Genomic DNA, 22,916 nt, shown 5'->3' with positions numbered 1-22,916 from the left:
ATTAAGTAGAACAAAGAGGCAGGATATTAGTATTATAAATCTGGCATATATGTTGGAATATTAAAATAAGATGTATCTTTGTATTAGGAGATGAATAGAAGATATTAAATTCTATACATCATTTCTCACTATGTATACAAATGCTTATGTAATATGTCATGGAAATACTTTACAGTCAAATTCTTTACATACAGTGGTAACAAAATAAAGCCAATATTCCAAACTATATGCCCCAGAAATCTTCTGTAGTACAAGAAGAACCTCAAAAACAAGATTGGGGAGTAATAAAAGAGGGCATTTTCATTGTAGTGAAACAGCTAAAGACATGTAAAAGTATAAGGAGTTACAACAAAAAAACAAAAAGCAACAATCAGTAAATATATATATAAAAATATGTAGTCAGCGGATTACTTTGGGTCTGGCTTTAGAAACCAGCTGTGGCTGTCCATATGTTTACCTTACATCAACAGCTTTAGGGCAAATGCAGTAATGGATGATGATTATTCTGATCAATGGCCAACCATAATACATGGATGAGTCCAACCATAATACATAGATGAGTCCAACCATAATACATGGATGAGTCCAACCATAATACATGGATGAGTCCAACCATAATACATGGATGACTCCAACCATAATACATGGATGAGTCCAACCAGAATACATGGATGAGTCCAACCATAATACATGGATGAGTCCAACCATAATACATGGATGAGTCCAACCATAATACATGGATGAGTCAGATTGGGTTTACCAGGCCGATATCAGCCTGTTGTTCTGGATTGCAAATGATTGCCCTCTGTTACTTCAATGTGCCTTAATAGGTTATTTGAAAAAGTCTTGTCCACATAGGAAACTTCTTTAACATATGGCATCAAATTAAAGGGGTTCTCTGGGCAAATGTAAAAAATTATGGAGGGCAGGGGGTGATGGGAACATAACAATCAAGGAATACTTACCTGTCCCTGTGCCCCCACACCACCAATGCTCAAAGTCCACCATGGTCCTTGCTGTGTTGTCACGATCCGGTAGGAACTAACCACTCAGCCAGTCACTCACTGACTGGCTGAGTGGGTTTTTTTCTGAGCTGGGTTGGGATATCACACATTTGGGAGATTAAGGAGACAGGTGGGGGACCATGAGTGGTGGTGCTGCAGGTAAAAAGGCACAAGAATGGGTAAGTATCCCTTGATTGTTATGTTCCCTTCACCCCTGCCTTCTGTGATTGTTACCCCATTAAATAAAATAGCGGCTATTCAGTAAACTGAGCCAACTGCTTCTGGCCTTGTTCACACTTTAGGGTGGGGGCTGTGACTACTGTAAACAGCTAATCAGTGGGGCTGACGTAAGCGATCAATGGCCTATCCCAAACAGTCTCCCCCTGACAAAGATGCGCAGCAAACCATGCTTTGGGTTACAGGGGTCATCCTTGATATTACTTTTGTAATTGGACCAAATTCATAATGCTGCCTGAAACCCACTCAGTCTAGTTTTTTCACAGTAACCAATCACAACTTGTGTTTAATATATTAACAAGCTTTGGTAAAATGAAACCTGAGCAGTGATTGGTCACTGTGGGGAAAACCAGACAGTAAGTTTCAGGCAGCTTGTTAAATCTGGGACATTATGTTCTGTTACTTGCACTTACTGTACGTATACGCATGTACTTAAAGAGGTACTCTGTGCAAGGGGTGTTTTTAATATATGGCAGGGAATGAGCAATTTCAACAAAATAAACTAAACTTACCTTCCTGGCTTTATCGCTGCAATCCTGTCACACCGTCCCTTGTTTGGTTGCTTCTAGGTGCTGTGACATTGCAGGCCTGCCTAGCCAATTAGCAACTGAGACGGAACTCTGCTGCAGCTGCTGATTTGCTGGGAGGGCCTGCAACATGACGTGACCTGGAAGTGGCCAAACAGCGAACAGAGTGGCAAGATTTCAGCCAGGGAAGTAAGTTTTCTTTATTATGTTAAGATAACTCATGTCCTGCCATATATTAAAAACACCCCTTACCCGAAGTACCTCCTTCATGTTTAATAGCACATATTACTGTTACATTCATGGTAATTGGTAACAGCGTAAGGATTATATATGCTTTCATGCTGTAGATAGCCTCCTTTGGCCCTCCCTATATGGCTGTAGTTCTGCCATTTTCCATTGCTCATTTTAATATATTGTTTTATTGTAATGGATCATCAAAAATGTATGATATTTGCTTTCTGTTTTGTGCATTTTGTTGTGATATAATCAAAGGCAAAGCCAAACAATAATTGTATATTTATTGGCTCAGTTTTAGGTGTTACCTATGTTTCCAAGACATGTCACGTTTGCAGTGCCGGTGGGCAATGTGGTGGGACCCTTATTGCTTCTTGCTGTAGACCTGCAGTATTAATTTTCTTATTTATTTGTTTAGCTGCTTGATATATGTATAGAATCCCTCTTCCCATTGACGAGTAAAAAATGCATACTTTTATTTTTGATATATAAATAATGGAGGAACTTTGTTATTAAAATATTCTTATATATATGAGAAAATATTCAGCTTTCATAGCTCCCAGCATCCTGACCATGCACAATATGATGTTCTATAATATTGGATTTGAAATCGGAAACCATTGTTGTGCAGGGCTATAGATATTAAGAAAATATTTGTGTTTGGATTCAGTTTTATATAATACGATTCAATTTTTATTGGACTTCACACATGATATTATATGGTATATAAATAATTTTGAGGTGAACAGTAATGTTGTGATGAAATTACTTATGCAGTGTTTCTAGGCTATACGTGTGTTACTTTTTCTGAAATGAAACAAATAATAGGGTATATATATATCTATATATCTGTTCAAATATGCAAGTGTATTGAGTAAACAGTGCATTTTATATTACAGTACTGTAAAGTGGGGGGGGGGCATGGTCTGCACAGGGTGCTCTACAAGCACTGTACTTTGACCCAGGAAGTCTCCCTCACCTTCCAAATCATAGCAGATCCACTTTTAGGCTGGGGCTTGCATCAGGGGACAGGCCTGTGGAGGTAATCTCTCCATAGCTGTAACCCTTCTCTCCCCAGACAGAGAGTGCTGCTATACTGTTCCCATATATGTCCTGCTCATTCCTTTATGCTCCCTGCAGTCTCTTTTAGCCTGTCATTTCCCATTCTCTCCAGTACTGTGCAGTAACTTATAAAATGACATATTCTGCTGTTTCTAAATGTTTGTTTTATTTATTTTACATGTTTTGGTTTAAAAGTGGATTTGGATTACAAGCACAGACCTGGAACGAATAATGCTCGTAATCCAAGGCACCACTGTATATTGCACATTGTATGACAGCTTCCAGACTTTTCTCTAATCCTTATAACTAGTACAATGGCTACACTATGGTCATGGAACAAACAATAGTTGTTCATATTTTAACTCTTGCCGTTCTAATACAAGTTTTCATTGCTTTGTACCTTATATGTACCAGTTATGACCCTGTTACTGGACTGTAGATAAGTTTCCATAATGGTTCTCCCTTTGCCAACATCTCTGCTTCATCTGCGGCTCTTGGCTATAGTTGCACCCTGCACATAATATTGGGACCGCTCTTATTCCATCCCATGCTTGGGTTATAAAGCAGGGGGAAAAAATGCAGAAAATATTTTATGTGTATTATATGTGTTACTGTGAGGGACAGCCCTACTGTAATTGAGGAGTAGGGAATCCTATAAAAGCAAAATAATACAGAATTAACAAAAAATAAATAGTATAATGGACCCTCTATGCTACCTAACCAATTTAGCTATATAAAGCGACTCTGTACCCACAATCTGACCCCCCCAAACCACTTGTACCTTCGGATAGCTGCTTTTAATCCAAGATTTGTCCTGGGGTCCTTTCAGCAGGTAATGCAGTTATTGTCATAAAAACAACTTTTAATCCGGCAGCGCTGTGTCTAACAGCCGGGGCTTACATTTGTATATGCATTAGGCTGGCACACCCTCTCTGTCCTTCCTCCCCACCCTCCTCATCATTAGGAATGCTCCAGGCAGATTGCTTCCTATTCCCCACCTGTGTGTATAATGAACATGGGCTGGATCGTTAATACACCTGTGCAAAGCTCAAACAGCAGTAAATGTTCCTGGATCATTCCTAATGATGAGGAGGGTGGGGAGGAAGGACAGAGAAGTGGTGCCAGCCTAATGCATATACAAATGTAAGCCCCAGCCGTTAGACACAGCGCTGCCGGATTAAAAGTTGTTTTTATGACAATAACTGCTTCCCCTGTCGAATGGACCCCAGGACAGTTCTTGGATTAAAAGCAGCTATCTAGAGGGCTGCTAGAGGGTGCCAGGTCGGATTTCAGAAATGGTCTTGGTGTGTATAACAGCGAGGATAAATTATAGTCAGCATCCGTTTCAGGCACGGGTCTATTGGTACAGTACAAAGGAGTGCATGGATATCAGGATCAGGAATACAGCACTGTGAACAAAAGCAGGTGGAACAACCCTAAATAGGCAGTACTTAGCAGGCATAGGTGGTGGAAAAAATGAAAAGTGCTCTCACTGGCCTTTAAATAGCAAGGAGAGTGTGCATTCATATCCTATAGGCTGGACCAGGAAGTTTAGGGGAAAAGGCAGCATGGTGGTAACAGAGAGGAGGACATGGACTGGCAGCCAGTGGGGCAGTGAGTGACAGTATGCCAGCAGGAGCCAACCGCCGATATTACGGAGATTATATATATATATATATATATATATATATATATATATATATATATATATATACACTTGTCTGAAGAGATAAAATGTTCATGGTGAGATGTTCCTCTGAAGAGCAGTTGCACTACACAACCTTCTCCCATAGAACTTTCTTACACTGAATTGCTGGGTGAGTTCACAGAGTTTTGGGTTGAATACATTGCTGATGTGACCGTCACTGTGCCATAAGGTGGGGTATAAGATTAGCGAAGCACACAGAAAACTAGAAATCTATAGCTGAATAATTGACCCCATTCACATGCATTGCTTGAAAAATGTCAGGTTTGGAATTCACCTAATTCTTGAACTTGTGAACATGGCTGTACTCTGTATAACATAACATTGTAAGATTAATGTCTGGACTCGAGGGTAGCTTTAAGCCTGATTACAGAATATAATTAAAAAAGAAAGAGAAAATAAGCCTGAAACAATGTTTCATTAATTTATTACAAGTGCTGAATCAAGCTGCAGGGGATTTTCTTGTTTCCATGGTTTACACCAATGTTGGAAGAAATTAAGCAGATGATAGGAATATATGTGTGTTATCCACTGAAAAATATCAATGTATTGTAAGTAGCATAATAATTTAGAAATTATATGGATAGTATGTTCACATAACGTTTTTCTGACCATTTTCATTCCTCAAAATGACACCAGTCATTTTGCGTTTTGGCCACCCGTCATTACATTGATGGATGTTGGTAATTTATTCTAGTTCGGGCCCTTTTGGGTGTGATTCTTTATTGAAGGTTCATTGAATTTAGTAGTAAAGACAGTGAAAGGACCAGTAGGAAAAAAATGTACGTGAACAAAAAAAAAAAACCCTTCCGTTGTTTGAAAAATAACATCCACAAATAATTGTCAAGAACATTAATTTGACATCTGCGCAAACATTGTCCTTCATTCAGTACACTATGGGGGACATTTACTATTGAGTGTAAAATGGGTCGTTTTTCTACAGAGTATTCATCTGGTTTTTACCCAGTCGAATAGGACTAATTAACAAACTTTTCATAATTTTGTGAATTCTAGGAATATTCTCAGAATAATTGGAAAAAATTGCACCAAATTTTTGCACAAATTCACCTGGTACTGACCAGGCGTAGGCATTCCTCGTGGGACTTTTTAAAAAGTTGTAAATGATAAATTGTGGCCCCTGGCTGCTATCAGCAGACACAAACTGATCATTCATGCAGAATAATTAACCATTTAAATTCTGCTGTCAAAAGTGACAGCAGCATTCAAATGGCTTGTAAAATCCCTCAGAAAATCTAAATAAAAAGTAATCAAAAAGATACTGATAAAAAGTACACATGATGAAGCCCAAAATGATGCCTCATAGTCCACAAAACAAAAGCATTATAAGGATTTATTTTTATTTTTTTAAAGTTTTCATTTTGGAAACAAAATAAAATAATAAAAAAAAATATATAATTATAGAAAATTATAGTTATATACTACTACAAGGCGAATGGCGTAAATATGTTGTCCCCTCCCCCTCCCCCCCAAAAAAAATTCTCTCAATTTCACTGTGCAAATATATGTGTGTGTATGTATATTTTATTGAACAAAATTAGGTCTGTTATTGCAAAGTACAATTTGCAATAACACAGCCATTGGAATGGGCCAACCTAGAGGGGGAAGGGCCCAGGCCTCTAGGTCGGCTGATTTCAATGGCTGCTAAGATGGGCCTATACAGATGATGTCCCTATATGGAAAAGGGGTGACAGTATCACTTTAACCCCTAGACGACCCTGGGCGCGCCGGCCCCGCTCTGAACCGCCATGGTCCCGGGTGCCGCATGTAGCCCTGGACAGCGGCTATTAGCGGGCACGGTCCGATTGATTAAGCCCCTAGGGGGGCTTCTAGTATAAGTGTAAAAAAAAAAAATTTAAGTGTTATTATTGATAAAAAGCCCCCTCCCCTAATAAAAGTTTGCATCACACCCCTTTTTTTACCATGTTATAAATTAAAATAAATAAATAAACATGTTTAGTATCGCTGCGTGTGTAATCGCCCGAACTATTAATTTATCACATTCCTGATCTCGCACGGTAAATGGCGTAAGCGCAAAAAAATTCCAAAGTGCAAAATTGCGCATTTTTGGCTGCATCAAATCCAGAAAAATTGTAATGAAAAGCGATCAAAAAGTCACATATGTGCAATCAAGGCAGCACGGTGGCTCAGTGGTTAGCACTGTAGCCTTGCAGCGCTGGAGTCCTGGGTTTATATCCCACCAAGGGCAATATCTGCAAAGAGTTTGTATGTTCTCTCCGTGTTTGCATGGGTTTCCTCCCACACCCCAAAACATACAGATAGGTGAAGCGCTGCGGAATCTGTGTGCTCTATACAAATAAGTAAAAAAAAAAAAAATCAAGGTACCGATAGGAAGAACTCATCATGGCGCAAAAAATGACACCTCACACAGCCCCATAGACCAAAGGATAAACACGCTGGTTTCTGGTTTCGCAAAAATTCAGCCTGTCATTGCAGAGAACAATTAGTGGTGCAAAAAGTAAGGGCTCATGTGGGTTTCTAGGTGAAAAAATGCAAGTACTATGGCCTTTTAAGCACAATGAGGAAAAGACAAAAACGCTAAAATTGAAATTGGCCTGGTCCTCTTAAATTGATGGGCGCTAATAATGATCATGTTGGCCGCCTTCCCTATTAGGTTCCAGAAGTGAGAACATAGCCTTACAGGGCTGTTGTGTAGAAACTGACAATGTGGCACAAGTTGACCACCATTACTGTGCTTAGGCTTCAGTGATATGTGGGAGCAGTTGATTCTTTTACATGTAATATAGATGCAAATACAGCTGCCTCCCTGTCTCTCTGTAAGTAACACAGGAACAGACAGCACTGCCTTCCTGTATGTCAATGTGTATCTCACTCTCTCATTCATACGGTGTCATGGTGAAATCAGTTACTTTTTTATTCTTATGTTTTTGCATTGACGGTAGCATTGTTTTCTCTTTTTGTGCAGATGAATTAAAGAGGATAATCCATTACTGCACTGTTTACAACCTGGTTAAAATATTTCATGAGCTTCAGTGGGATGCCAGCAAAGATGGCCTAAAAAATGCAATCTGTAAAGCACTGGACAGATGGAGAAGTGTACAAAATGACGCTCGAGTTCTGGATGCTGAGCGGGTAGCCGAGGTTGGTATAGTACATTAGGACACCACTTATAATAATACAAACTGTATGAAATCTAAATAATGTATTTTGTGCATTGTCTGGTGTTTAGTATTTTTAAATGAATCAGGTTGAAGAATAATCAATAAAACTAAAAACATTAACCTTCCCGATCCCCCTTCTGCTCACCCTTACCAAATCACTAGGTAATCATCACTGAAGCCATCATGTTATGTATTATCTGACATGTTATACGACATGGACAAATGTGAATATTACTCTGAATATTAACAGTAATATGACCAGGTCATATATAGTTTTTTTTTTTCTTCATTGATTTCAATAGAAAAATATCAGTACAGGCTATGCTCACATACAGCATTTTGACCATTTTATGAGCCACAAAACTTTGAATGTGAATTAAGGCTACACCATTGCTTTTGAACTCAATAGAAAAAATGACAGGTAAACCCCATTCAGTAACATTTGAGTCACTGTCATTAAAAAATAATTTTGTGGTGGCACCTATTCCAACAACCCAGTGGCTCAATGTTCAAATGGTATCATGTTATGTCAATGTAAAAATTTAAAAAATGATGGGCCCTGGGTCAGTGGCGTAACTAGAAATGGCTGGGCTCCCTAGCAAACGTTTGATTGGGCCACACCAATAAGCCTTGAAGTGTAGTCATAACTGAAGTGCTTTTAGTTAAAGGAACATTTGCAGATCCTGGGAGGCCTGCTTGGCCAACTCGTGCTGCAAATGATGACAGCTCAGGGGACTTAGTGTATTGCAGGAGCATGCCACAGGGCCCCATGATGTGGCAGGCCCCATAGCATCCGCTATGGCTGCTACAGTGGTAGTTATGCCCCTGCCCTGGGACCTGTAGAAGAACTGCTGCCGCTTCACTCTGCTGCTCAGCCGGGGTCCCATGTGATAAGTTCATCCATGTGTCCTAGACAACCCATTTTAAATGTTTTAACCTTTTCCCTTTGAAACAAGAGAAATGTAATCTGTGTCACTGGCACATCATGTCAGAACTGCATATATGTGTATTTGTGTATATATATATATATATCACATGGCGGCAACTCAGTGCATTTAGGCATGTAGACATGGTCAAGACAATCTCCTGCAGTTCAAACCGAGCATCAGTATGGGGAACAAAGGTGATTTGAGTGCCTTTGAACGTGGCATGGTTGTTGGTGCCAGAAGGGCTGGTCTGAGTATTTCAGAAACTGCTGATCTACTGGGATTTTCACGCACAACCATCTCTAGGGTTTACAGAGAATGGTCCGAAAAAGAAAAAACATCCAGTGAGCGGCAGTTCTGTGGGCGGAAATGCCTTGTTGATGCCAGAGGTCAGAGGAGAATGGGCAGACTGGTTCGAGCTGATAGAAAGGCAACAGTGACTCAAATAGCCAACCGTTACAACCAAGGTAGGCATAAGAGCATCTCTGAACGCACAGTACGTCGAACTTTGAGGCAGATGGGCTACAGCAGCAGAAGACCTCACCGGGTGCCACTCCTTTCAGCTAAGAACAGGAAACTGAGGCTACAATTTGCACAATCTCATCGAAATTGGACAGTAGAAGATTGGAAAAACGTTGCCTGGTCTGATGAGTCTCGATTTCTGCTGTAACATTCGGATGGTAGGGTCAGAATTTGGCGTCAACAACATGAAAGCATGGATCCATCCTGCCTTGTATCAACGGTTCAGGCTGGTGGTGGTGGTGTCATGGTGTGGGGAATATTTTCTTGGCATTCTTTGGGCCCCTTGGTACTAATTGAGCATCGTTGCAACGCCACAGCCTACCTGAGTATTGTTGCTGACCATGTCCATCCCTTTATGACCACAATGTACCCAACATCTGATGGCTACTTTCAGCAGGATAATGCGCCATGTCATAAAGCTAGAATCATCTCAGACTGGTTTCTTGAACATGACAATGAGTTCACTGTACTCAAATGACCTCCACAGTCACCAGATCTCAATCCAATAGAGCATCTTTGGGATGTGGTGGAACGGGAGATTCGCATCATGGATGTGCAGCCGACAAATCTGCGGCAACTGTGTGATGCCATCATGTCAATATGGACCAAAATCTCTGAGGAATGCTTCCAGCACCTTGTTGTATCTATGCCACGAAGAATTGAGGCAGTTCTGAAGGCAAAAGGGGGTCCAACCCGTTACTAGCATGGGGTACCTAATAAAGTGTCCGGTGAGTGTATGTATATATATATATATATATATATATATATATATATATATATACACAGTGGTGCCTTGGATTATGAGCATAATTCGTTCCAGGACCGTGCTTGTAATCCAAATCCACTCTTAAACCAAAGCAAATTTTCCCATAAGAAAGCATTGAAATGCAGAAAATTGGTTCCTCACCTCAAAAATAATGATTTATTATTCTGAATAACATGTAAAACGAATAAAACAAACATTCAGAAACAGCAGAATATGTGATATTATAAGTTACTGTACAGTAATGGAGAGGATGGAAAACACAAGGGCTGCAGGGAGCATGAAGGAATGAGCAGGGCAGATGTGGACACATACATGCAGCACTCTCTGTCCGGGGAGAGTGGAGTTACAGCTAGTTGTGTTCAAAAGATTACATACCCCAGCAGAATTTTTGCTTTTGTGTCTTTTTTTGACAATATGAATTATAACTTTTTTCCACCCATGGTTAGTGGTTGAGTGAAGCCACTTATTGTCAAACTACTGTGTTTTCTCTTTTTTAAATCATAATGACAACCAAAAACATCCAAATGAACCTGATTAAAAGTTTACATACCCCAGTTCTTAATAACGTGTATTGCCCCCTCTAACATCCATGACAGCCTGAAGTCTTTTGTGATAGTTTTGGATAAGGCTCTTTATTTTCTCAGATGGTAAAGCTGCCCATTCTTCTTGGCAAAAAGCCTCCAGTTCCTGTAAATTCCTGGGCTGTGTTGCATTAGCTGCATGCTTTAACTCTCCCCAGAGTGGATCAATGATATTGAGGTCAGAAGACTGATGGCCACTCCAGAACCTTCACTTTGTTCTAATATCCAAAGAATTCATAATGCCAGTCAGTAGTGTTCAAACTGTGAATAACAAATGGAAAATCTGGGGCTCTGTAAAAAACAAACCACAGTTAGGTAGACCAACAGAAATTTTGGCCACAAGTGCCAGGAGAATAGTTTGGGGAGAAAAGAAATACCCACAAATAACATCAGCTGAAAATCAGGGTTCTCTGAAAAATAGCAGTCTGGCTGTTTCAAGATGCATAATAAGGAGGCACTTGAAGAAATATGGGCTGTATAGCCGCCAGAAGAAAGCCATTACTGCGAAAACGCCACAAAGTATATCACTTACAATACACTAAGCGTCAAACCTTCTGGAACATGGTCATTTGAAATGATGAGACCAAAATTGAACTTTTTGGCCACAACCATAAATGAAACATTTGGAGAAGTGTCAATAGGGCCTATGATGAAAGGAACACCATTCTTACTGTAAAGCATGGAGGTGGATCGCTGATATTTTGTGGATGTGTGAGCAACAAAGGCACAGGAAACTTTGGTCAAAGTTGAATAAAGATAAATGCAGCACATTATCAGCAAACACTGGAGGCAAATTTGCACTCATCAGCCCGGAAGCTGTGGATGGGACGTACTTGGATGTTCCAACATGATAACGATCCAAAAGACACGGCCAAGTCAAACTGTCATTGGCTACAGCAGAACAAAGTGAAGGTTCTGGAGTAGCCATCGCCTGACCTCTATATCATTAAGCCACTCTGGGAAGATCTCAAGTGTGCAGTTCATGCAAGACAGCCCAGGAATTTACAGGAACTGGAGGCTTTTTGCCAAGAAGAATGGGCAGCTTTACCATCTGAGAAAATAAAGAGCCTCATCCACCACTACCACAAAAGACTTCAGGCTGTCATTGATGTTAGAAGGGGGCAATACACGTTATTAAGAACTGGGGTATTTAAACTGTTGATCAGGGTCATTTGGATGTTTCTGATTGTCATTATGATTTAAAAAAAAACACAGTAATGTTACAATAAATGGCTTCACCCAACCACTGACCATAAGTTGGAAAAAAAGTTTTTGTGTTGTTACTCATACTGCCGGGGTATGTAAACTTGTATGCTCAACTTTACACATATATATGTACACTACCGTTCAAAAGTTTGGGGTAACATTGTCCTTATTTTTGAAGGAAAAGCACTGTACTTTTCAATGAAGATAACTTTTAACTAGTCCTAACTTTAAACAAATACACTCTATACATTGCTAATGTGGTAAATGACTATTCTAGCTGCAAATGTCTGGTTTTTGGTGCAATATCTACATAGATGTATAGAGGCCCATTTCCAGCAACTGTCACTCCAGTGTTCTAATGATACAATGTGTTTGCTCATTGGCTCAGAAGGCTAATTGATGATTAGAAAACCCTTGTGCAATCATGTTCACACATCTGAAACTAGTCTAGCTCGTTACAGAAGCTACAAAACTGACCTTCCTTTGAGCAGATTGTGTTTCTGGAGCATTACATTTGTAGGGTCAATTAAACGCTCAAAATGGCCAGAAAAAGAGAACTTTCATCTGAAACTCAACAGTCTATTCTTGCTCTTAGAAATGAAGGCTATTCCATGCGAGAAATTGCTAAGAAATTAAAGATTTGCTACAATGGTGTGTACTACTCCCTTCAGAGGACAGCACAAACAGGCTTTAACCAGAGTAGAAAAAGAAGTGGGAGGCCGCGTTGCACAACTAAGCAAGAAGATAAGCACATTAGTGTCTCTAGTTTGAGAAACAGGCGCCACACAGGTCCCCAACTGGCATCTTCATTAAATAGTACCCGCAAAACACCAGTGTCAACATCTACAGTGAAGAGGCGGCTGCAAGATTTTGGGCTTCAGGGCAGAGTGGCAAAGAAAAAGCCATATCTGAGACTGGCCAATAAAAGAAAAAGATTAAGATGGGCAAAAGAACACAGACATTGGACAGAGGAAGACTGGAAAAAAGTGAATGAATCCAAGTTTGAGGTGTTTGGATCACAAAGAAGAACGTTTGTGAGACGCAGAACAAATGAAAAGATGCTGGAAGAATGCCTGAGGCCATCTGTTAAGCATGGTGGAGGTAATGTGATGGTCTGGGGTTGCTTTAGTGCTGGTAAGGTGGGAGATTTGTACAGGGTAAAAGGGATTCTGAATAAGGAAGGCTATCACTCTGCAACGCCATGCCATACCCAGTGGACAGCGCTTGATTGGAGCCAATTTCATCCTACAACAGAACAATGACCCTAAACACACCTCCAAATTGTGCAAGAACTATTTACAGCAGAAGCAGGCAGCTGGGATTCTATCGGTAATGGAGTGGCCAGCGCAGTCACCAGATCTGAACCCCATTGAGCTGTTGTGGGAGCAGCTTGACCGTATGGTACGCCAGAAGTGCCCATCCAACCAATCCAACTTGTGGGAGCTGCTTCTAGAAGCGTGGGGTGCAATTTCTCCAGCTTACCTCAACAGATTAATAGCTAGAATGCCAAAGGTGTGCAATGCTGTAATTGATGCAAAAGGTGGATTCTTTGACGAAAGCAAACTTTGATGTAAAAACAATATTAATTCAAATACAAATCATTATTTCTAACCTTGTCAATGTCTTGACTCTATTTTCTATTCATTTCACAACGTATGGTGGTGAATAAGTGTGACTTTTCATGCAAAACACAAAATTGTTTGGGTGACCCCAAACTTTTGAATGGTAGTGTGTATATATATGTCTATCTATCTGTCTATCTATCTATCTATCTATCTATCTATCTATCTATCTATCTATCTATCTATCTATGTTCTTAGTAATAATATACTAATCACAGTTACCTTTAGACTGTGTTCACACACTGTACTTTTAATAAAAAGTACAGCCATTTTTTTTTAATTAAAGCAACAGTCGTTCATTTCATAATGCAAATAATTACATCGCAGTCAATGCATACAACTGCCATTGTTTCACACAATATATTGAGCAACGGCCGTAACGACCATGGTTTATACATAGCTGGAACATCAAGTCAAACAGGTACCTTCTCTCTTCATTAGAATTCAATACTTTGTGTTGTATGTAAAATAGATTTGACAAAAATTGCTAAATTGCTCAATATTACAGTCTAATCCGATTGTGAAAATGATTCTAATGCCTCAGACAGGTAAATATAAATATGGAACAGAAGAGAAAAGCCTGACATTTTTCCAAACAATAAAAGTTTCTGGAAAATAGTATATGATAGAGAGAATGATCCACAATGATTTGATCTAGACTCCTTTGTTTAATCAATTTAGCAGCATATGTTGGCAAAACTCAGTAGTTCCCCTGAACATTACCACCCTCCGCCATCTGGTGCTGTATCTAAATAATTTATATGTAGCATTAATCAGATTGTATTTTTAGAAACCACAGATGCTATGAATGTAACTTTGTTAATTTAGAAAAATACTTGGCTTCAGAGAGACATTAACAAAATATTGAATTACTTAGCCTTTTATGCTGCATAAATTTTCTCTGTTTAATGTATAAATAGTACAGATTGACAAGACAATCCAAATTAATAGCCGGATATATTAGAACAGGCAGACAATTAAGTTATTAGAAAGAAGGAATTTATTCCAGCAAATTTTCTTTTAATTATATGATAATGAAAAATGTTATCTCTCTATTCTTATATGTAGTTGTGACTGCTGTATTAACACTTTCCCGGTGTCTAAAGCTAATAAAAGATTTTCAGAAATCAGATTGTAATCTTCCAGAGAGAGCTGCTTCTTCAGTACAATATTAAAGGGGTAGTGCGGTGTAAAGCATATTTTCACTAAATAACACACATTGCAAAGTTATACAACTTTGTAATGTGTGTTATTTAAGTGAATGGCCCCCTTCCCCATGTTTCCCCCCATCCACGCTGGACTCGGAAGTGTGGTGCATTATACTTATGGAATCACTGTCGACCCCCGGCAGCCATCTTTGGACGATGACGTCATCTTCAGTTATGCTCAGCCAATCATGGCTAAGCAGCTGATGACGCGCTGGAGGGGGGTCAGCATGAGGAAGGGCTGGAGCGGTCCAGCCGGCCTCCTGAAGGGGACGTTTTCGTCTCAAGATGGCGGCCGGGGTCGACAGCATTCCCGTAAGTATAATGCACCACACTTTTGGGTCTACCGTGGGTGGGGGGAAACATGGGGAAGGGGGCCATTCATTTAAATAACACACATTACAAAGTTGTATAACTTTGTAATGTGTGTTATTTAGTGAATAAATACTTTACACTGCACTACCCTTTTAAAGAGCAGGGGCAAATAAGACATTTTTATTTTATATAATTAGATTAGAGATGAGCGAATATAGAGCATGCTCGAGTTTGTCCAAACCCAAGCGTTCGGCATTTGATTAGTGGTGGCTGCTGAAGTTGGATAAAACCCTAAGGCTATCTGAAAAACATGGATATAGTCATAGGCTGTATCCATGTTTTCCAGACACCCTTAGGGCTTTATCCAACTTCAGCAGCCACCACTAATCAAATGCTGAACGCTCGGGTTTGGACGAACTCGAGCATGCTCGATATTCGCTCATCTCTAATCTTTATATAGAGAGTTTCTGTCAGGATCCAGCCGTCATGCTTGGCTCCTAACGACGCCGGAGCGTACGGCCAGCCTCCTGCAGGTGCCGACGCCGGAGCGAGCACAGGTGCAGACGGCCTCTCTGCCAAACGGTTCGGCCTGTTGTGGGGAGCCCGCCAATGGTGTCCCTAGCGACTGGCCAGTTGGTTTCCTGGTAGCACACCGGCGAAGGTGTTCCTTGGTCTTGCCGCAGCTTCACCACCCCTGGCCGATCGGCACAGGTGTGCTATATTGATGTTCACTGACTGGCAACCGGCACCGCCAATCAACTTGTGTATGAGATCTGGGGCTGCAGTCTCAGTCCCACTCACGTTCTGGGGCTGAGACTCCAGTCTCCATAAGTATACTCCCCTCTGTGTCTTCTTTGCCTGTGATAGAGCCTCCTTGTGAGAATAACTAAGCTAGCATTTTTCCTGATTGTATTCTCTGGTTTCCTGATTCTGATCCCACAAAACTGTGAGTGTCAGTGAGTAGAGATGATCAAACATCGGAATTTTCAGGTTCGATCGAACTCGAACCTTCTTGCACCTTTGTCATTTGATCCCCGATGCCTTCCTGTTCCGTGGGGAAGGTGGAGACAGCCCGAGTACAGCCTGGAAAACAGGGATACAGCCTAGGTAATAGGCTGTATCCCTGTTTTCCAGGGAGTACTCGGGCTGTCTCCACCTTCCCCACGGAATGGGAAGGCATCAGGAATCAAATGACAAAGGTTCGAATTCGATCGAACCTGAAAATTTTCGGTGTTCAATCATCTCTATTAGTGAGGACAGGGACCAATATGAGTGACGACAATCTCTCTACAGCACTGCAGAATAAATTGGAGCTATATAAAAAGGATGTCCAGGGACACAAAGGTGAAAACCATTGGAGTAAACAACTAAGGGAAAAGTAACAGATTACAAAAAGTTAACAGATCAACAAAAAAAAAAAAAAACCTCTTTAGGATATGTTCACACTGCGTACGAGTCCGGCCGCATTTCATATGCTGCCGTACATGTGCGGCTAAAACTATGGGCGTGGGAAAAGTAGACATGCGGCCGGATGCGTACGAACCGCGAACATACACCCGTAGTACAGTTATGCTTCCCTAGCTTGATTCGAAGCGATCTGAAACAGGTCATTTACTTGGAAATCCTCGCCCAGCCCTGTAAACCACACAGAACCTTTTGGATCGAAAAATCAAGTTCAATTTGGCTGAAATAAGTACTTCGTACGGGACCGCATGGAAATCGAGTGAGTTTCAACATTTCCGTCCTCAAACAATGGTCTTGTTCATTTTTCACGGCGCCGTATATGATCCGGCCGTAAGCTCATACGTAGTGTGCATTGTGCGGGCGTATATCGTATACTTTCAAGCGAACGCATCAACCTCAAGACTAAGTGCGTATATTCGCGGTTCGCACTACGGTCGGAATCATACGCAGTGTGAACATAGCCTTAAGAGGCAAAACCAGAGGGGCATGTAGGCAGTTCCAGCCACTCAGGCTTGATTCATCCTCTGGGAACTTCATTTAAAAGACATGTCTGCATGCTATATACAGTAGGAAATAGTCTGTTTTTCTTAGTAATACATTTCAGCTAGTACATATCTTCAATCCTCCCATTTTGACTCCTAGCACTTATTTTATGTAATGTTATTTTCCTATCATTCTAAAGTAACACTGGTGTATGTAGACTAATGACGCTTTTTATATGTTTTTCTTGGTTTTCTCCTTTTAAAAGGCTGAGCTAAATGGTCCAACAAATCTCTTTATTAGTGCAACTGCTAAGACGCTACCCGCCACTGAGAGCCTGGCCTTTTTTCAGCATGTGGGAGGCAGACTTGCAAGTGCACTTTCCCAGCAGTTCCTACCGCCTGCGGTGCCCTACATCCCTAAACCACGGAAACCTTTTCAGAAACAGGTGCCTAGAAAAGTTCTTGATGTAACAGAACACAGCATGGATAAGAAAACATCACGTCTCTCTTTCAGGTACAACACCAATTTCTTGATTCTTAGGAAAATACTTACAGCAAATACTTCAGTATGATGTGCAAATGTGGGAAATGGCTCCATAAATATCTTTCCTATAATAGATCTGTAGGGTTCTCATTACTTGAGTATGTCCTTGACTCACAACATGCATTCAGATGCACACAGTATGGTAAATGTTTTATACAGCTTGCATTTCTTTCACACTAATGTGCTCTAAACAAGATACCAGATACCGATCAAGTGTTCTACAGATGTATGTCTGCACTCACACAGTAGAATAATATGTGATGTTACTGAGTCAGTATTTATATGCATACTTATCTTTTCCCTATCTAAATAGGTGCATATAAATACACTTGCATCATCTGCTGAGGGTGTTGACCATATCAGGCCCTTGGGGGGATAGGGCAGCAGAGCAGAATTAGCATGTATGAAGGTGGAGAAGGGACAACGTGATATGCATTTCTAATCAGTAAGATTACTTTATCATTACAAGTGACTTTCACCTTAAAGTGTCACAGTCGTTTAAATTTTTTTGCAGAAACCAATAGTTAAGGCAATTTTAAGAAACTTTGTAATTGGGTTTATTAGCCGAAAAATGCATTTTTATCATGAAAAAGCAGTTTGAAGCTCTCCCCCCTGTCTTCATGGTTCTCTTATGGAGAGGGGAGGGGTGGAGGGAGATGAGGCACTAAAACAGGACAACGAAGAGTTAATTTACCCGTTTATTTGGCCGCCAGGCGCACATCGTTGCATAGTAAAAAAAATAATAAAGATCATACATACTGTTCCTATCCATGCTCCCAGTGTTCTCTTTGCTTCTGCTGTTCTCTGAAGTGACAAGGTGCTCAGCTAATTACTGGCTGAGCGGCGACCGGCTCTGACGTTCCACCAGCAGCTACGGTCAGAATCGAGGAGAACTTCATGATTTTATACTTTTGAAGCAAGTATCGCTAACAAGATATATATATATATATATATATATATATATATATATATATATATATATATATATATACAGCCCTTGCTGCACAATTATCGAGCCAGGTAACAGGCTCAGTAAGCGAATGCCAATCTAGTAGATCGGCACTCATATCAGATGGCCCGATCAGTAATGTAAACTAGTTTTGAATGTCTGCTGTGAAGAAGAATAAGTCCTGGTTTCTGTCCATCAATAACCTCTGCTCCTTTCTGTGCTAAGGTAGGTAGAGAAACACAACCTGCTGCTGCTCCTTTTGAATCACACTTTTTTGCAGAGTGTGTTCAGAACTTTTAGCTCTGTGGGTAACAATTATATCTATTAGGAAATCTGAAAATCTTAGTGGGGGCTTCCATGCTTACTAGTCCTCTCCTTTAGCCAGAACAGAACATCATAGGAAAGAGAGGCTCAATTATTAATGACTGTTCCGTTTCCTAATATTTTATAGAAAATGCTTTCGGTCTGGGAGTAAAGGTAGTATTGCAGAAAAATTGAATGAGCGGCTTTGTAACTCTTTTGTTAGAAAGAAATAAAAAAAAACAACTTTCTTTCTTGTGTGTTTTGGCCGCCATTAGATTACAGTAGTACAAGAGAAGATACATTAGAAATCGGGGACAATATAGATGCATGCAGTGTATTGCTGATGCTGTACATGACAATGGAGCCACAATGCTTTTCCATAACAGTGACAGCAACATTTACCATCAATAATGTAATATATCTTTTCCGCATCATATACATTCCCAGTGCCTGCCTGCTGCCTACTTAGTATCGGTGCCATTAGGCAATTATGGCTTCTGTCTTTCACAGCAAGACAAGTATAGCCGTGTAACTACGGTTCAGCAGCAGTGTATTTTAAACTTTTACAGAAGATAATATGTACTAAAGGGACCATTTACTTACCTATGCCTTTAGGATTGGCCCTGCAGTAAGGAGGACAGCCAGCAACACTATCCTGTGGTGAGTCCATCTCCAGCAGGTGTTTTCTAAAGGCCCTATTACACCAAGTAATTATTGTCCGTACTTGGCCGTTATGGCCGATAATCACATGGTGTAATATGTTATCGGATCCTTGTCTTTAACCCCTTCCCCCCTGGGCATGTTTTCGTTTTTTCCTCCTCGGGTTTAAAAGGCCATAGCACTTGCATTTTGTCACCTACAGATCCACATGAGCCCTTATTTTTTGTGCAACTAATTGTACTTTGCAATGGCAGACTTAATTTTTGCATAAAATATATTGCGAAACCAGAAAACAATTATATGCACAGTGAAATTGAAAATAAAAGGCAATATTTTTTATTTGGGTTTTTTTTGTGTTTACGCCATGCGCCATATGGTAAAACTGACTTGTTATATATGTTCCTCAGGTTGTTACGATTACAACAATATGTAACATGTATAACTTTTATATTATTTGATGGCTTGTAAAAAATCAAAACCTTTCAAAAAAACTAAATGTTCTTTAAAATCGCTCTATTCCCAGGCTTATAAAACTTTCATCCTTTGATCTATGGGGCTGTGTGAGGTATCGTTTTTTTGCGCCATGATGTGTTCTTTCTATCAGTACATTACTTGCGTATATGCAACTTTTTGATCGCTTTTTATCACAATTTTTCTGAATTTGATGCGACCAAAAATGCGCAATTTTGCACTTTGGGATTTTTTTGGCGCTTACGCCGTTTATCTGTAATGTGATAAATTAATAGTTCAGACGATTATGCACGCGACGATGTCAAATGTGTTTGTTTATTTATTTATTTATTTTTATTTATAAAATGGGAAAAGGGGGGTGATTTAAACTTTTATTAGGGGAGGGGATTTTTTATTATTAAAAACACTTTTTTTCCCACTAACAGTAATTAGAAGCCCCCTGGGGGACTCCTTTATACACTGCACTGATCTCCCATTGAGATCAATGCTGTGTATATAATAGAGCACCGATCCATCAGATCGGTGCTCTATTATAATGGTCTGCAGCAGACCATCTAAATAGACTTTTCATCAGATTTCATCAGATTTTTTAGATCATTCCGACGCTGAGCCCTGGCGGCTCAGTACACCGGATCTCCAGCACTACCCCCCCCCCCCCCCCATGGGGAGATCCAGCAACTAGACACCAGGGGCAGGAGGACACAAGACAGAAGCAGCTGTCATGTTTGACAGCTGCATCTAAGTGTCCTAATTAGCGACCGTGGCCGATCGGTGACACCCGCTGATAGCCGCGGTCCCGTGCTGCAGTAAGCAGTTGGTATCGCGGCGGTTCAGAGTAGGGCCACAGCGCGGCCCCTCTATGAACCTCCCCAACCCCCCGCAGGACTTGCCGGTATGTAAAAAATGTAAAAATAGAACAATAGCAACGGTCTGCTTTCCGTTGCCCCATGCAACAGGAGCGGCGGCAGCAGACCACTGCTATCTCCTATGGGCCACCTGGACGATCTAAAGAACTCTTCAGCTCCCTGCACCCCCCTGCTCTTACCCACCCGCTGTTGGTGCATGTAATTGCGCCGACAGCCAGCGGGAAGCGAGGAACAAGTGAGTGCTTGCTCCCCCATATCGGCCTGTGTAATAGGGGCATTGTGTCTACATTGTGTCTCCACCCCATTGGCTCATCTCATGATGGCTGTAAACAGGCCTACACTAGACATAGGTCCCTCTGGTAGTACACACTCTGCTATACTTTACAGCTACACATTATATGCTCTACTATTATTCCTCACCTGCAGAGTAATGCCCCGATACAACCAGAGTGCATACACATTGTACTCTATGTCAGTGTTGAGTCGAGTGTATGGTCCATGCTAATGCTGAACTCGTGTTCCTCCAGTCTGGTAGCCACACTTTGATAGTACCCAGTAACACTGACAATGTCAGGCATATTGCACAAGTGGGGCAGTTACACAAGCAACAATAAGAATAAGGGGGTAACAGCAAATATATATGATAAACACAATACAGTAAGTGGGAAACAGAAGGTCACCCCCCCTTACACAAGAAAAACAGATCGCTGATCTCAGGGAGACCAGTGAAACGACAACACTGCCGACTGCTAGTGAAAGCGCTCAATGCAGGGAAGTCCTAGGTGCATTGCCCCCTGGGAAACATGAACATGCAAAAGAAGAGCCCGTGGAGCCTCATCAAAGTGTCTCGAAACACAGGACTAGCCAGATATCCCTCCGGGAAGGACCCAGCCATGGGGTGGCTCCTGTAAGGAAACCACCATATTAAGTGGCCCTATCAGTCAATGTAATGACAAGGGATAAACCAAGGCCAGGTATCCATTGACATACAGCTGTTTCGGGGTGTTGCCCCTCATCAGTGTGGAGCAGGATTCTGGCTAGGTGGGAGCAATGCCTAGTAGAGCCATAAGAGAAACAGATCACTGATCTCAGGGAGACCAGTCAAACGACAACACTGCCGGCTGCTAGTGAAAGCGCTCAATGCAGTAAAGTCCTAGGTGCATTGCCCCCTGGGAAACATGAACATGCAAAAAAAGAGCCCGTGGAGCCTCATCAAAGAGTCTCGAAACACAGGACTAGCCAGATATCCCTCCTTACAGCCACCCTTTGGCTGGGTCCTTCCTGGAGGGATATCTGGCTAGTCCTGTGTTTCGAGACTCTTTGATGAGGCTCCACGGGCTCTTCTTTTGCATCCCCCTTACATGTCACTTTCATATGATGGACATTAGTATGGTATGACATCTTTTATCTCGGACTTTAGAATGACCTGTTCAAACAACTACTGTTATCCATTGCTGTGTGAGCCTTAATAAACATTGCCTATTACATTGGGGATTTTACCCTTTTCAACTAAGCGTAATGTAAATGTTTCTAGAAAAGGCTTCTAAAAAATGATAGAAGTGGCTCCTTATAGATATCATCTAGGTCATTACAGTCTCCACAAAGAATAGATTGCAGCCACCGTACAAAGGGTAGCTCATTGCCATTTTATTACATTCATCTTTCATTCTCTTCACTTCATTAGAAGAGGTAAAATTAAAGTCCTCATTTTCCAATCATGAATTATTTAGACCGTTTTAAATATCATTGTGCCTTGAAGTTGACGGCCGCTTTATAACGTCTTATAGGGGCCCACGAGACAAAAGAGGAACTTGCTGTTGTAAAATTAAAAAATTATATATTTATAGTTTACTTTTATATAAGACATGTGCTGTGAATACTTGGTTTGTGGACTGTGTGTCTATTCTCCTAATTATATTAATAGCTGCAAATAGTATTAAGATGTCATTATGTTAGAGATCCTGCCTTATTTGTCTATGGATGGAATTGTATGCAATAGCTAGGTATGCATACATGCTTTAACATAGTGATTGCTGATTACCTAGCATGCACAGTAAGACATTACAAAATACAAGTATCACAAAATACACAAATAATACATGTA

General features: G+C 40.8%; 1 protein-coding gene across 14 annotated transcripts in view; it reads left to right on the top strand.

Annotated features, from left to right (window-relative positions):
- Positions 1–22,916, top strand: part of TMEM232 (transmembrane protein 232) — a 184,936-nt gene that overhangs the window by 98,158 nt on the left and 63,862 nt on the right. For all 14 annotated transcript variants that reach the window (XM_069962985.1, XM_069962990.1, XM_069962980.1 and 11 more), the window contains 2 exons: positions 7,735–7,910; positions 17,286–17,533. In XM_069962985.1, the coding sequence (XP_069819086.1) occupies positions 7,735–7,910; positions 17,286–17,533 (424 nt within the window). The remainder of the gene's footprint in view (positions 1–7,734; positions 7,911–17,285; positions 17,534–22,916) is intronic.

The sequence above is a fragment of the Dendropsophus ebraccatus genome, chromosome 3 (genome assembly GCF_027789765.1).
Source record: "Dendropsophus ebraccatus isolate aDenEbr1 chromosome 3, aDenEbr1.pat, whole genome shotgun sequence".
Taxonomy (NCBI): domain Eukaryota; kingdom Metazoa; phylum Chordata; class Amphibia; order Anura; family Hylidae; genus Dendropsophus; species Dendropsophus ebraccatus.
Note: the sequence above shows the minus strand (reverse complement) of the source record. Positions and strands in the feature narration are given on the sequence as shown.